Here is a 13,496-nt window from a genome sequence, read left to right on the forward strand (position 1 = left end):
ACAATTAAACAGCTCTTAGCCATCACCACCTGGAGGGAAGAGCTGTCAGCTGGATCCTATAAGACAGAGTTGGTGTTATATTTGGAGTTTCTGACAGGTCTGTAGTTTCATGTGTTGCCACAGTTCATGCTGTGGAAAAATTTAGGGTGTGTGACTCCTGTGTTTAGGAAAGCCTTCCTCCTTGTGCCCCTGCTTGCTCCCGTGGTGGGAGGGTTTCCTGACTGTAAGTACTGCTCCATAGAATCCTACCCTACGATTAGGTAGGAAGTACATAGAGCTACTTCATCTGTTTGCCCTCATGAACCTAACACAGCTGTTCTCTTTGGCAGAGACGCTCAAGGTGTTTTTTGTTTTGTTTTGTTTTGTTTTGTTTGTTTGTTTGTTTTGTTTTGTTTTTTAATCAGCTTGGAGCAGTTAGTAGGGTAGGGCAGAGCTAGGCTGTGGTCCATGCCGTGAGTTGAGAACCCCTCAGCTTCAGGATCTGCTCCTCCCTCTGCTCTGAACATTATTCCCATGCTGACCTGGACTCCAAAGAAGGTCAGAAATGTGATTTTTGGCAAGGCATCTAGAATGAGTGCCAGGAAAGTGTTGAAGCCTATCTGCCTATTATACCTGTGTTTTCCTAACCTGTGCAGGACCTGGGAACATAAGATAATGTTTATACTCCCTAGAAAGGGTGAAAGCAATTCACATTAATAAAGGAAAGCATAGCAGTAAGCCAGCTGTACCTTAGAAGCCTCTGATATTTGTTAGAGCACTTATTTTAACAGCATGTAACGGTAAAAGTTCTGGGTTATACAGTTACGCCAATAAAAACTTACTTTTTCCAGTTCAGCTAATTTTGTGGATGGACCTTATAGGAGTTCCCTTAGTTCACATTAACAGTAGACTGAACAATTTAATCAAGCAGGAGTGCTTCCTCGTACTGAACTCAGGAAGGCTTGTGGGCAAACAGGAACCCAGCATGTCTTCTTGATGCAGTTAGAAATGTCTGAATCTGAAATGGTTCCTCCAGAGACCAGTGTGTACATCGTATTTGTCAATCTCTAATAATGCTGATGTCTGTGAGACACCAGTCCAATCAGTCTCTATCTGTTGTTAAAATTAATATATCACTGGTAGTAATTATGACAGAGAATCCAACTTATTTATGTCTAGTATGCATTAACTGAAAAGGATGCATATTACATTTCACATGTTTTAGATACTTCTGAAATTCAGGGTTATATTTATCATCTAAAACAATAGATAATTTCCACCAGAAGACTTGCAGGTGAAGGTCTTTGGTTATCTTGTGTAAAGGTCCATTAGGATCTCAGACATTTTGAAAACATCCACCTGCCATTTAGTAACAGCAATAAAAGGTCAGCCAGTCTGTGAGTTGCTTCCTCTTGTGGCTGTTGCTTTGCTGGGTTTCTACAGTGCTTACGTACAGTAGGTTTGATCCATGCCTGAAGCTCTCATTAATACTGCTACTAAAAAATCTCAGGAGCTTTTTTTTTTTTCTGGAAATAGCCTATTTTTATTTTTTTGCTTAGAAAGAAATAAGTCAGCTGGTGAAATAATGAGACAGTATCTTGCAAGGAAGCATTCTGTTCTCATGTTTACGCTGGAAGAAAATTGCCTACAGCTAAGGTAGTGAAAGTGTGTGGAATATTTTCTTCCTGTTCCTTATTTTCCCAGTTTATTTCTAACTTTTTTTCCTACTGTTTTAGTTCCTTCCCTTTTCAGATTGCTCTCTAAAAAGGCGTACAAACTCAATAACCTTCCAACCAGTAGAAATGAACAGCTCCAGGATGACTTTTCAAAAACTTAGCCTAGTATAAAAAAGAGAAACACTGTGTAACTTGCCTCTGATGCAGTTCTTTGGCGAATAACTAATGCTATATGCATTTTCTCTTTCTTTGCCTGTTAGTTACACCGTGGGATCAGTGCAAGAGAACAATGACCAGGTGTGGAAGTTCCAGCGCTATTTCTTGGTCCAAGAATACTGCAGTCGCTTGACTATCCCCTTCCCTTTTGTCATCTTTGCCTACATATTCATGGTGATGAGGAAATGTTTTAAATGCTGCTGTAAGAATGAAAGTAAAGAGCCATCTATTTGTTGTGAGTAGGATTATTCTGTATTGGAAAAAATGTTGCTGGTGTTGAGATTCCCATCTCCCACCCCCCAACAGCTTTGGGTTTGGTCTGGTCAGAGAGCTTTAGTTTTCTACCACGAGATCTGCTCCACTTGAATACTGTGCAGAGTTACCCAGTGCTTTCCTGTCCAAGCTGTTTTGAGGCAGATTTACCTCAAATATGTAAATCTATTAAGTCTTTGATTTAATTGCATTAGGGCTGCCTTTGGTGCTTGTAGCTTTCAAAGTTTTTAGAATAAGAGCACTGAATAAATTAATTCAGAGCCATTTCAGCAGCAGCTGAAAGTCATCTGCATGTTCTGCACGAAAAATCTAAAATCTCCAGCTTCTCATCAGCACGTGGTAGTGTATTCCTCTTGTGCTGTTCGCAAGCGCACTGAGCCCTCATCTTGCATGCTCTAAATGTTGAGGTAACTTGTAAAAGAGGTGGTGACCTTAGTCTTTGATTGCTACTCTACCTCTGGAACTGCATTTCTTTTTTTCGTTCCATTGCAATCTACCAGCTAATACAGCTGGTAGCTGCAAGGGCAGCCTGGTAGAGCAGTTTTCTTCAGAGGCTATTCTGCCTGTGAGTGAGTGAAAGAGAATGCAGAGACTTTTCTGGGCCTTGGTGGATGGACAAGCAGGCAAACCAACTCAGAAGCACAGGAGTGGCTCAGCCCTCTATTTATTCCCTCCTTAATTCCTCTGTCAGAGGGCACAGATATGAATTGCATTAATAAGCTTTTTTACCCCCAAGAAATTGAATATTTTCAATTTTTAAGTGCTATTCAGAAGCAGATGAAAGACAATAAGTTGAGTTAATTGACAGACTTATTCCTCTCCATCAGCATCCTGACTGTTGCCCTGCAGCACAGACAGGATTTGTGACTCGTTTAGGAGAAAGACGCCTGCTTTGGGCTATAAAATTCCTTACCATTGACTAAATCATCGTGGCTGTCCAAAGCACTTCCCTTTCTGGGGAGGTTGTTTAACTGCAGATATTTCTGTCAGATGATGCACAGTTGATCTTCCAGTGAAAGCCATGAAATAATTAATTTAAGCCAGAATATCACTTTGGTTTAGCTGCTGATGGGTACTGAGAACTGCATGGAGAAAGCATACTAATGCACTGACTTGCAAAATCCTGGCTTCCCCACTAAACTCTTGTAAAAGTGTTCTGGTTGGGATTTGGGTGAATAAATGGCCGTTGGTGTCTGGGACAACAGATGATGCTTTGTGAGGTCAGAGGAGCAGTGCGTGGAGGAATCAAAACTTAAATCATTTGTCAGCTGTTGGCTTCTTTTGTTTCAGGAAAGGGTATTTGGGGGTTGCAGAGCAATGACTGACAGAAAATCCAGGCTTTGGAGCTTCCCTAGCTCCCTTGCCTCTAGCACAAAATGCTTTTGTTGTGGGTTTCCCAGTGTGAAATGTGTATATGCATAGGAGAAACACAGCTCAGAGCTCCCATTCCCAAAGAGGCATTATTGTCACACTCTGTACTATGTGATGCTGAAGAGGGATGTTTGTCCTACAGCAACAAGCCATGTGCAGCATAGATTTATTGAACCCAAAGAAAGCACTGGAGAATTTAATACCATTTCAGTGTTAGTCCTCATGAGACTGCCTCAGTTCCATGCCCACTCCTACAGTTTTTGAGCCAAAGCTTTTTCTTGAATTAACTGCCCCTGAAGGTACACATACACCAGTGCCTCTCTAGAGGGCAGCAGTTGGTTTGGAGTTGCAAACAGATAAGAATCTAAAATTGATATACAGGCCTTGTGCTGATGATTGATGAGAAAAATGTAGCTAACTTTTTTTATTACTACCCATGTGGTTTGTGCTAGTCTGGTTGGAACGGGACAAAATGCAGAATTATTATCCTAGAGGACTTTGATGTCTTGCTCTGTGTCATTCTTTAATTTACAGCATCAACAGGAGATGCTTTTTAGAGAAGATCATATTTCAGCGTTTTGAAATGTTTATATTCAATGAAAAGTCATACACATTCTTAACAGATGTTACTCTTAACACTCTAATATGGGATAATGTAGAAATAGTAAGTGCAAACAAAGCTGAAAACCACAAAGCAACTTTCTGTAATGTCCCATGCTTTGATGAAATGGCTTCCGTTTCACAAAACACTTGTGCTAACAAAGATTCAAAAACAAAAATTTGCAATTTGTTGTTTTTCGTGTGTGTACGTATGTGTTTTTTAAACCAACTCTGATTGCCAGGAGCATACAGTAACATGCACCCATGTCATATTTATCAGAGCTGTATCACGGGTGGGAAGTGGGGCTGAATGTTCTGTATGCAGAGGAGGTAATCATTAGCCTCTGGATGCAAGTGTTAACCCACCTTTTAGGCATCTTGACACCGGAGACACAGATGAGCTGAATCTAGTGTGGTGGTGTTTGTGTTTTTTTTTTCATGTACATTCCCCAGGCTCAAAAAATGAGGACAATGAAACTCTGTCATGGGAAGCTGTCATGAAGGAAAACTACCTTGTCAAAATCAATACCAAAGCAAGCGATTCATCAGAAGAGTATGTCTGCACTTCTTTGTCTTCAATCTCTTAACTTTCTCTTGAATGTTTTTAGTGAAACCAAGTTTTCAGCAGCTCTCCATGTTTACAAACTAATGCATACATAAGTAAACTCAGCATTAACTTGCCTTTTTATTTTTTACGAAAAATGATTTCTGCTTCTTTTAATCTGTTGCTGTAGACTGGCTTCAGAAATAGTTGATTGAGCTGGTAAAATGCGAAGACTACCACATCATGACGCTTTGATTATCTCTGGGATCTGTTCCAGCACTTTCAGAATAATAGTATAAGTGGAAAGAGAAAGTAAAGAAAGCTAGAAAACAGCAACAGTTGCCTGCTGTGTATGATGGCTTAATTTTGTAGCTAGCTTCCAAGAACTTCAGAATTTCCCTAAATCAGATGTAAGGGAAGAGCTGATAAGAATGGGTCAAAAAAGCCAGAGACTTCTATGCTCCTTTGCCCATGCAGTGGACATTGCCATTCACAAATACTTATTTATGTTAAGACCACACAGAGGCACTCAGCATTGGATAATAAGTTAAATACCCCCAGAATGTGTTTAAAATTTGAAGCAGAAAAGTCTTGACAAGAAAAATGGAAAAGTGTTAGCACTAACAGTAATTCATATGTTAATGAAGGTGTAAGAAAATAAATAAATACATAAAAAAATGTAAATAACCAAACTGTTCCTGACCAGGGGCATCTGCAGGCATTCTATTTTTAACTGACCTCTGTCAACATGCAAAGAGGAAAGTCTTCTGAAACCTTCCAATTCAGTAGTTGCCTTACATAAACTCATTGGCCTAGATGCCCAGGACTAGATGTCTTGAGGACTAGATGTCTTAGCTGCAGAGACTTCTGTAAGGCAGTTCTGCAGTTTTGCAATGGGAGGGTGGTTAGCCAAGACTTTAATTCCTGGACTCAGCCACTCTTTTCTGTGTCTTCTTTCTGTTTTCAGGATGGTGCATCGATTCAGGCAGCTGGATGCAAAGGTACTTGTTTCATACTGCTCATATTGGGGGATGTGCCTCTGCCTGGTAAAGCAGGTAGCAATCCACCTGGAAAACGAGCACCAAGAGCCCTTTGTGGTCTTTGTTGCTGTCGCCAGGACCCCATCTTCATTGTGCTTTTTTATGGGCTCCTTTGTACCTTTGATTCCATGTGTAGCTTCATATTGTGCTGGAAAATTAAGTAGAAAGATGCTTACTTACTATTTGAGAAGTGTTTTTCAGTACTCTTTATTGGATGGAAAGTATTAAAAAGAACTTCTATCTATAAATCTGTAGTATTTCGCTGTGTATATGGCCTTTGAAACACTGAAAGGAAGAAGAGGCATTACACAGATTATACCCTTCTCAAACGCATGTTCTGTCAACTTTAGCCTCTGGTGCTGAAGGCACATGGTAATTCTATGTTTTTTTTTAAACTAAGCTCTGCTTTTAAAATGGAATGGCAGTTCAGATATTGTGGCAAACCTGGTGATACTTCAGACAGCACAGGCAACACCTAGGTAAATAGAGAAGGTTCTGTATGTATTTCAGGGTGTGAAGATCTGTAATTATGGTTAAAATGACCAGTTCTCATCTGGTTCGCAGAGAACTGGTTCTCATACTGTGTTGAAGCTATATAAAGCTGCCAATCTAATAGAGACCCTATCATTATCAAAAATTGTCATACAAGTATAATTTTTATGACTATGAAACTGAAAAGACCTTTACAATGGGTATTATATCTGAGAGAGTGGCTGTTTTGTGACTTTTGCCTCTGAAGTGGCTAGCAGTTGCACTCGTGTGAAGAAGTCCAAGGGTGAAAAGGCCCACATACTGTTCAAAATACATCTTTTGATAGTTTAGATTGCAAAATCATAGCTTTCTATCAAGACTGAAATGGAAATGGTGAGTGGCTGAGTATGTGTATAACAATGCTCTTAAAACAGAGGAAATATGATAACCTTAATTTTCTGCTGAAAAGCAATACCCAAACAGTACCTCTCCTGTGATGGAATACTTTAGAGCTGCATTGCAGCAAGCTGTTTTTTCTCTTCATACCTTCATCTTTAATAATGGAAATGTACTGAGGCCAGTGCTTAAGAGTAGAGTCCTTAAGAGCAAGAACTCCAGGGATATCTCACTGATTCTCATTTGAGATGATGATCTAAAAAAACAAGTCTGAGGACATAACCGAGTCCTAGGCATAAGCCCTGATCATGGGATAAACTTCTCTTTAAAGCTGTTGTGAATGTCTCAAGGTATAATGGGCATTGGTTTCAGCATGGGAAGGTAAGGTTAGACTTCGAGAAGAACTTGGAGCAGTTGTGAGATTAGAGCAACAGGGATCTCTGCTATAGGCCTTGATCAGGATTGTCTAGTGAATACTGCCTCTGGGGGCTGCTCCAGATGGCCTTTTGAAGTTCACTCCAGCCCTTCATGTCATTGTTTTTGTGACAGAGCATCCATACTGCTCTACCTAGACTTTGGAGGCTGTTCCATCTACGAGAATTATTTCTCTGACGCGTTTTTTTCTGAAAAATTGTAGTGACTTCCCAAAAGAATAAGTTCTTGTTCTATGTGAATCACAGTGCTAGAAACTGTTCCTTGGTTTGGCATCTCTGGACATATGTGTAACAGGTAATAAATGAAACAAGTGTTTAAAAAACAACTCACAAAAATGTACCTTTATGGTAGATTGGCTCCACAAAACTACACTGATCTGCAATCTTTGCTTTGAAGGAGCAAAAGGAGATAGAATATAGATTGGCACCTGTAGCTGTCATGATGCCTGCTTGTTAACTGTCTGGATTACATATTTATTAGGTCTCACTGCATTAATTGCGTTGCTGAAAATGGTAATGGGTTATATCTTTTCAAGTACTATTGTATTTACGATAATGTTTGGAGAGGCAATTATTTGTTAATCATATTACTTGTTAGTATTGCTTTCCTGTGAAAAGTAATATTAACATTACTTCATTTGCCACCATGGTGTGACTACTGAATACAAAGAGAAGTCAGTTATTGCTTTCTCAACTTGCTAGAGTCTGCAGGGTAGCCAGGTAAGCAGGAGTCCAGATAAGGGGTTTTATGCCTGTTGCTGCTGATCAGCTAATGCATGGTATTTTCTACAGCACGTATGTTCTAGAGTATTTTAAGGTATTTACAACTGTTTGCTTATTTTGCTCTCTTCACTTTATCCTGAGCTGCGATCATCTGTTGGAATGAGTGAGTTAGATTGACTTTGTATACAAACAAACATTATTTATTTATTTTTTTATTCTTAAGCTTTCTGATTTGAAAGGCCTCCTAAAAGAGATTTCAAGCAAAATCAAATGATTGCAGCTGAAATCCTAAAGTAACTACGTGAGCAGGGTAAGTCCTCTTTAAACTCATTCTCTGGCTTGAATGATTAACCATCATCTGTGATGTTAAATCATATGTTTCTGGAAGAACAATTGGTATTAATTATTGATGCTTGTATAGGTGTTGTCTAATATTAGAAGAGACATAATTAAATTCTCTTCCTCATGTTTGTTTTTTTTTTTTTTTTTTCCTGAAAAATATAATTTTCCATGTGGTGTTTCTAACATGTTTTGTCAAGGCGTAAAATACCTTATTCTGCTCCCTTGTCTTTGAAAAACTGTGAATGGACCAAAGTTACTTTAGTTGTCTTTGTGCTGGAGGGCCTCTGGAAAATTACGAGCTGCTATGCTGAATCCCTTATAGTTGACTCATTTTAACTCTGAAGAACATAAAAGCCAAATAGAGACAGATGTGTGGGTAGGAGTAACACTTATTTTCTCACTATCAAAGTTGGGCGTTATGGCAGATCACTATAGGCTTTCTGAGTCTTATACAATAAACTTTAGAGTGAAGAATTGACTCCAAATCTCTCAAGCTACCATCCAATGTCTGGTCATAAGCCATGTGTCCTTTTCCATTATGGTCTGTGGAAGAACTGTGTTGTGGCCACATGTCACTAGAGAGCAGAGCTCAGCGCCTGCCCCTCTGCTCCCCTCGTGAGGGAGCTGCAGGCCGCCATGAGGCCTCCCCTCGGCCTGCTCTGCTCTGGACTAAATAGGCCAAGGGGCCTCAGTCACTTCTTATACGCCTTCCCCTCTAGACCCTTCCCCATCCTCGTAAGCCCTCCTGTGGACACTTCCAATAGTTTTATGTCCTTATGTCCTATGGTGCCCCAAACTGCACAAAGCACTAGAGGTAAGGCCGCACCAAAGCAGAGCAGAGTGGGTCAGTCCCTTCCCTTGACTGGCTAGCAACGCCGTGCTTGATGCACCTCAGAGTGCTGTGGGTCCTTCTGGCTGCAATATTCAGAAGGCTGAGGAGTTAGACAGTTGGTTCTATGTGAAGTCTGCAGTGGACCCACAGCCAGAAAGACCCACAACCCACAGCCTCGAGACAACGCAGAAGGGAGTGATACCGAAAACAGAGGGAATGGCAGCTTGCTTTGGCAAGGACTACTGGAGGAAGAGACTTCCCCTATTGCTTGAGGTGCCCTTGTAGAACCTCTTTGTAGATAACGGGGACTGCAGAAGACCTGTTGCACTGGGGAGATACAGGTGTTGACAAAGCCAGCTCAGCCTGTTCCCTGTAGAATGACCAGTCCAACCAAGAAGCAGCGACAGTGATAGTAGTAGGGGTCTCTCTTCTGTGGGGAACAGAGGTGCCCATTTGCCAACCTGAACTACTTTCAAGAGAAGTACGTGCCTACCAGAGACTTGGGACATTTCCAGGAGACTATGCCCACTGCTGTTATTTCATATGGATACCAGTGACATTCTCAGGAGCAGTCCAGGGTGTATCATGAAGGACTACAGGCGGGGCATTGAAATCGGGCACGGCCGCCATTTTGCAGTCACTCGCCAAGGCAATCCTCCGGTGCAGACACGTGCTGCAGCAGAGCAGGGGATCAAGGCAGACAGGGCTTTTCTTCTGCATTGAGGCCATTTGAGGCAGCTGAGGGAGCCGCCAAGACCTGGCAACCCTCCCAATGGAGGCTGATGAAGCACAGGTGGAGCCTCCTGTTGCTTGAGAACTGAGAGGATCTTGTGGTAATGTGGCAGTGGGCAGCCATCTTGGTCATAGTGACCATAAAGCAGCTGAGTTTAAAATTTTTGGTGACAGAAGGAAAACTGCCACCAAAACTTCAGCCCTGGGTATGGGGAGAGCAGACCTCAGGCTGCTCAGGGAACTAGTTAGCAAGGTCTCCAGGTTTCCACTGGTTTTGAAGGCACTGGTGTCCATCAGCACTGGTCATTCTTTAAGCACCACCTCCTAAAATCACAAGATCAGTCAAATGCAAAATATTGGAAGTCATGAAGGCAGGGCAGAAGGTTGGCTTGGCTGACCAGGGATCTTCTTGTGGAGCTTAGGCAGAAAAATAAAGTGTATGGCTGCTGGCAGTAGGGCCAGGCATTATGGAAGGACTACAGAGACTCTGTTCGCCTTTGTAGGGAGAAAATTTGTGCTGCCAAAGCCCAATTAGAGTTGAAGCTGGCCAGGTCTGTGGGAGACAATAAAAAGGGCTTTTTAAAATATGTGAACAGTAAAAGGAAGACCAGAGAAAACAGGTCCACTACTTGATGGGAATGGTCACTTCAAAAACAAGGACATAGGCAAAGCAGAGACGTTGAGACGTTTAATGCCTTCTTTGCCTCTGTCTTCAACACTGATGATGGATTCATCCCAGGATGCTCAGAGAGCTGGCTGACATTATCACAGGACCTCTCTCAATTATTTTTCAATGGTCTTGGGAATCTGGAGAGGTCCCAATTGACAGGAAGCTGGCAAACGTTATGGACATGATATTCTGGATAGGTAATGCAGACAGCTCCATGATCTGAAGTGCTGTGCAAGACATCCAAGGTTCCAAGTGGATGTCTTCAGGATGACAACAAAATGTGGTGCTGGGTTGCAAACTCTAATTTTTTTCTTTTACTCACCCAGGTACCAATTCATCTAGAATTTTGGAGCTGGCAGTAACCACCAAATAAATGGAGACAATAGGATTTCTTTTATTATTTGGTTTTGATAAGACAACATGTTCTGCTTGTTGGATGATGACATTAAAACATAAAGACTGTTTCTCTTCTGTCAGAACTCCCAGGTTACCCAAGCTTTCCTGTTTCCTCATCTCCCCAGATGTTCAATGTCAGAAGGTAGTCCTTATCAGCTTCTGTTAAAATGTACTGTTAATTCCAAGTGCTGTGCTGCTGCTGCCAAAATCACTCTGCTTTTGAATTTCACTCAAAAGGGTTTGTTCATGGGACTCTTTACACATTAATTGCTTGTCTTAATAAATCTCCCTTCCCTCTTCATGCAGTAACCAGATCTAGCTTGTTAATTATACGGTCTGTCTGTAAGACCTGCTGAAGCTTGTAATGCTGGTATGCCAGAACGAAGCGTATTGTGGCATCATCCCCCTGGGGAAAGATAATCTTTGGTCCAACATCAACATCTTGGACTTCACTAGAACAGTGTAAAATTACTCCTGCTCTACCTGGAACTGTGCAGCAATGCAGAAGCTCAACTGTTGCAGTCTTGCATGGAAGGGATACAATTCTTATTGAAGTAGTTTTGAAAGGCCTTGAGTGTAATCTTTGGTTGTTTCTATGGGGGTAATTTTTATACTTGGAGCATTGTAATTTGTTTTAAATTTTTCAAACATCTGTTTGTAGGTGTTTGTATAATGGATATAAAATTGCAAAGATTGGCAAGCTTTACATCTTCTTATACTTGCTGTGGTGAGGTTGCTGTTATCTTTCTTGAAATAGCCGTGCAATCTTGTGGTGGTTTGTGTGGTATAAATGGTGCATTACCAGCTGAAGGAAGACTACTCTGCATGGCATGCATATGCCTTGGAAAATACTGTATCCATCTTCATCCCCAATGACTAGGAACAATCTCTCAACATGTTTGATTCTGGAGACTTTGATATTTTCCTCTTGCTGGCAATGGCTATCTTAATCCATACGCTTTACCATGATTTACAGCTAGTCTGAGGGCTGTCAGGCAAAATATATGAGTGCTTATGCAGATGATATGTGAGATCTCCAAGTGACTAGTTGGTGGTGGTGGAAAGGGAACTTCTGTGGTAGCAGAACACTCCCCAGGCTAGTCAACTTGGCTTGTGCCAATAGAGCCATTTACTGCCTGGCTAGAAACCAAAGCCTATGTACAAAGCCTGTTTCTGTACACAGTAGTATTACGTTCCAGTCCCTGTGTGCTATGAAAGCATGTTGACCCATAAGATGAAGACAACCAGGACAGGACAGGGCTACAAAGCATGGATGTGTGGGGAAATGTTTCTGCTTCTGAGACGCAACCAACTGAGGTGCAACTGACTGACCAAAGAGGCCAGTACATGTGTGCGTTTTACCCAAAGCTGGGATCTAGAGCATTGCCAATAGCAGTGTTAGTAACTTATATATGAAGTATTTCAGTCTTTTCCTGTAAAAAAGATTGCAAAGTCCTCGGTAAGACCTTTGCTTATTTCTGTGGCACATAGCTCAGATCATAAGTTAAGCCTTAAGATAAGCCTCCTTTCTGGAAACTTTCTTCAATGTCACTTGTATGCCTCAAAGTGAAAGTTGTGCTTTCAGTGCATTTCTTTCACGTATAAAACCTGTAGTGTACTTGCCAGAAGATACAGTGATGCAGTGATGTGCTCCTATGTAAAACGATGAAAGTAGCTTTGAGACACAGAATCACACAGAATTTTCTAGGTTGGAAGAGACCTCAAGATCATCGAGTCCAACCTCCAACCTAACGCTAACAGTCCCCACTAAACCATATCCCTAAGCTCTACATCTAAATGTCTTTTGAAGACTTCCAGGGATCACACTTTCTGTGTGATTCTGTGTGATCTATTTTGCCACACAGATGTTTGCTCTATGGTTATCTCGTGGCAAAGCTTTTGAAAGATCTGTGGAACGTAATGGTGAGTTGGGCATCTTCCTGTACTAAAAGGCACGTGCGCCAGCTTTGCTGTCATTTCTGTGAGCACGAGGTTCTGTCAGGAGTAGGAAACCAGGCAGCTGTTTCGGAAGAAAGAAATGCCTAGAAGATCTGTCCCATTGAGGTGATGGTGATGTGTGAACATGGAGTGAGAAAGTGGCTGCTTCGGGGAAGGAAGTGTGCTGTGGACAGACCATTTTGCAAAAGATTTTGGAGACGTTTCCATCGTTCAATGATTTGGCTGCCGAGAATGACATAAGCAAATGGCCCTTAAAACCATTGTGTCTGTAGGCTTCCAAAGCCTGGACCTAGACTTCTGTAACCTGCTCAGCGATCTCTGAGACAGAGGAATGGAAGTGGAAGTTGGAAGCTTTTTGTTAAAAATATAAAAAGGCTTCACCACTTGCCAGTTAGTTTGCCAGAACTACCGAGCAGTGTGCCTCCCTTGCAGCTTCGTGTGTATGGTAGGTCTCATTCTCTGCGACGGCAGCCATAAAGCCAGGTATGCTGATTTACAGTGAACCTGCCTGAAGCTCAAATGGAGCCTGCAAATCGCTCTCTGGCAGGGTGTGAAGCCAAGATGCTCAAAGGTAATAAGTCAATGAAACATCACTATGAAGAACATGCTAGCCATAATACTCATAATACTCGCTGCTTGACAGTAGTTATCAACTGTAGTGAGAGCAAAATGGGTTTTACTGTCCCCAATCAATAAACTAGTATACAAAATTATTTCATAAATATTGTTTCTTTCCCCTTTGTCTCATGTTCTTCTGGTTTCTCCTCCTGGGCGTGCTTCCCGGCACCCACCACGCTGGAGCACACCAGTGCCTGTACATACCCTCTAAACACACCTGTGCG

The 13,496-nt window shown here is 41.6% G+C and overlaps 1 protein-coding gene across 2 annotated transcripts in view; it reads left to right on the forward strand.

Annotated features, from left to right (window-relative positions):
* The window catches only part of TRPM8 (transient receptor potential cation channel subfamily M member 8), a gene marked incomplete at both ends in the record, with an annotated part of 34,195 nt that extends 26,198 nt beyond the window's left edge, over window positions 1–7,997 (forward strand). For both annotated transcript variants that reach the window (XM_084289601.1, XM_084289602.1), the window contains 4 exons: window positions 1,916–2,106; window positions 4,569–4,668; window positions 5,627–5,660; window positions 7,947–7,997. In XM_084289601.1, coding sequence (XP_084145727.1) covers window positions 1,916–2,106; window positions 4,569–4,668; window positions 5,627–5,660; window positions 7,947–7,997 — 376 coding nt within the window. The remainder of the gene's footprint in view (window positions 1–1,915; window positions 2,107–4,568; window positions 4,669–5,626; window positions 5,661–7,946) is intronic.
* Window positions 7,998–13,496: the final 5,499 nt, after the last annotated feature.

The sequence above is a fragment of the Netta rufina genome, assembly GCF_964035555.1.
Source record: "Netta rufina genome assembly, chromosome: 6".
In the NCBI taxonomy this organism is placed as follows: domain Eukaryota; kingdom Metazoa; phylum Chordata; class Aves; order Anseriformes; family Anatidae; genus Netta; species Netta rufina.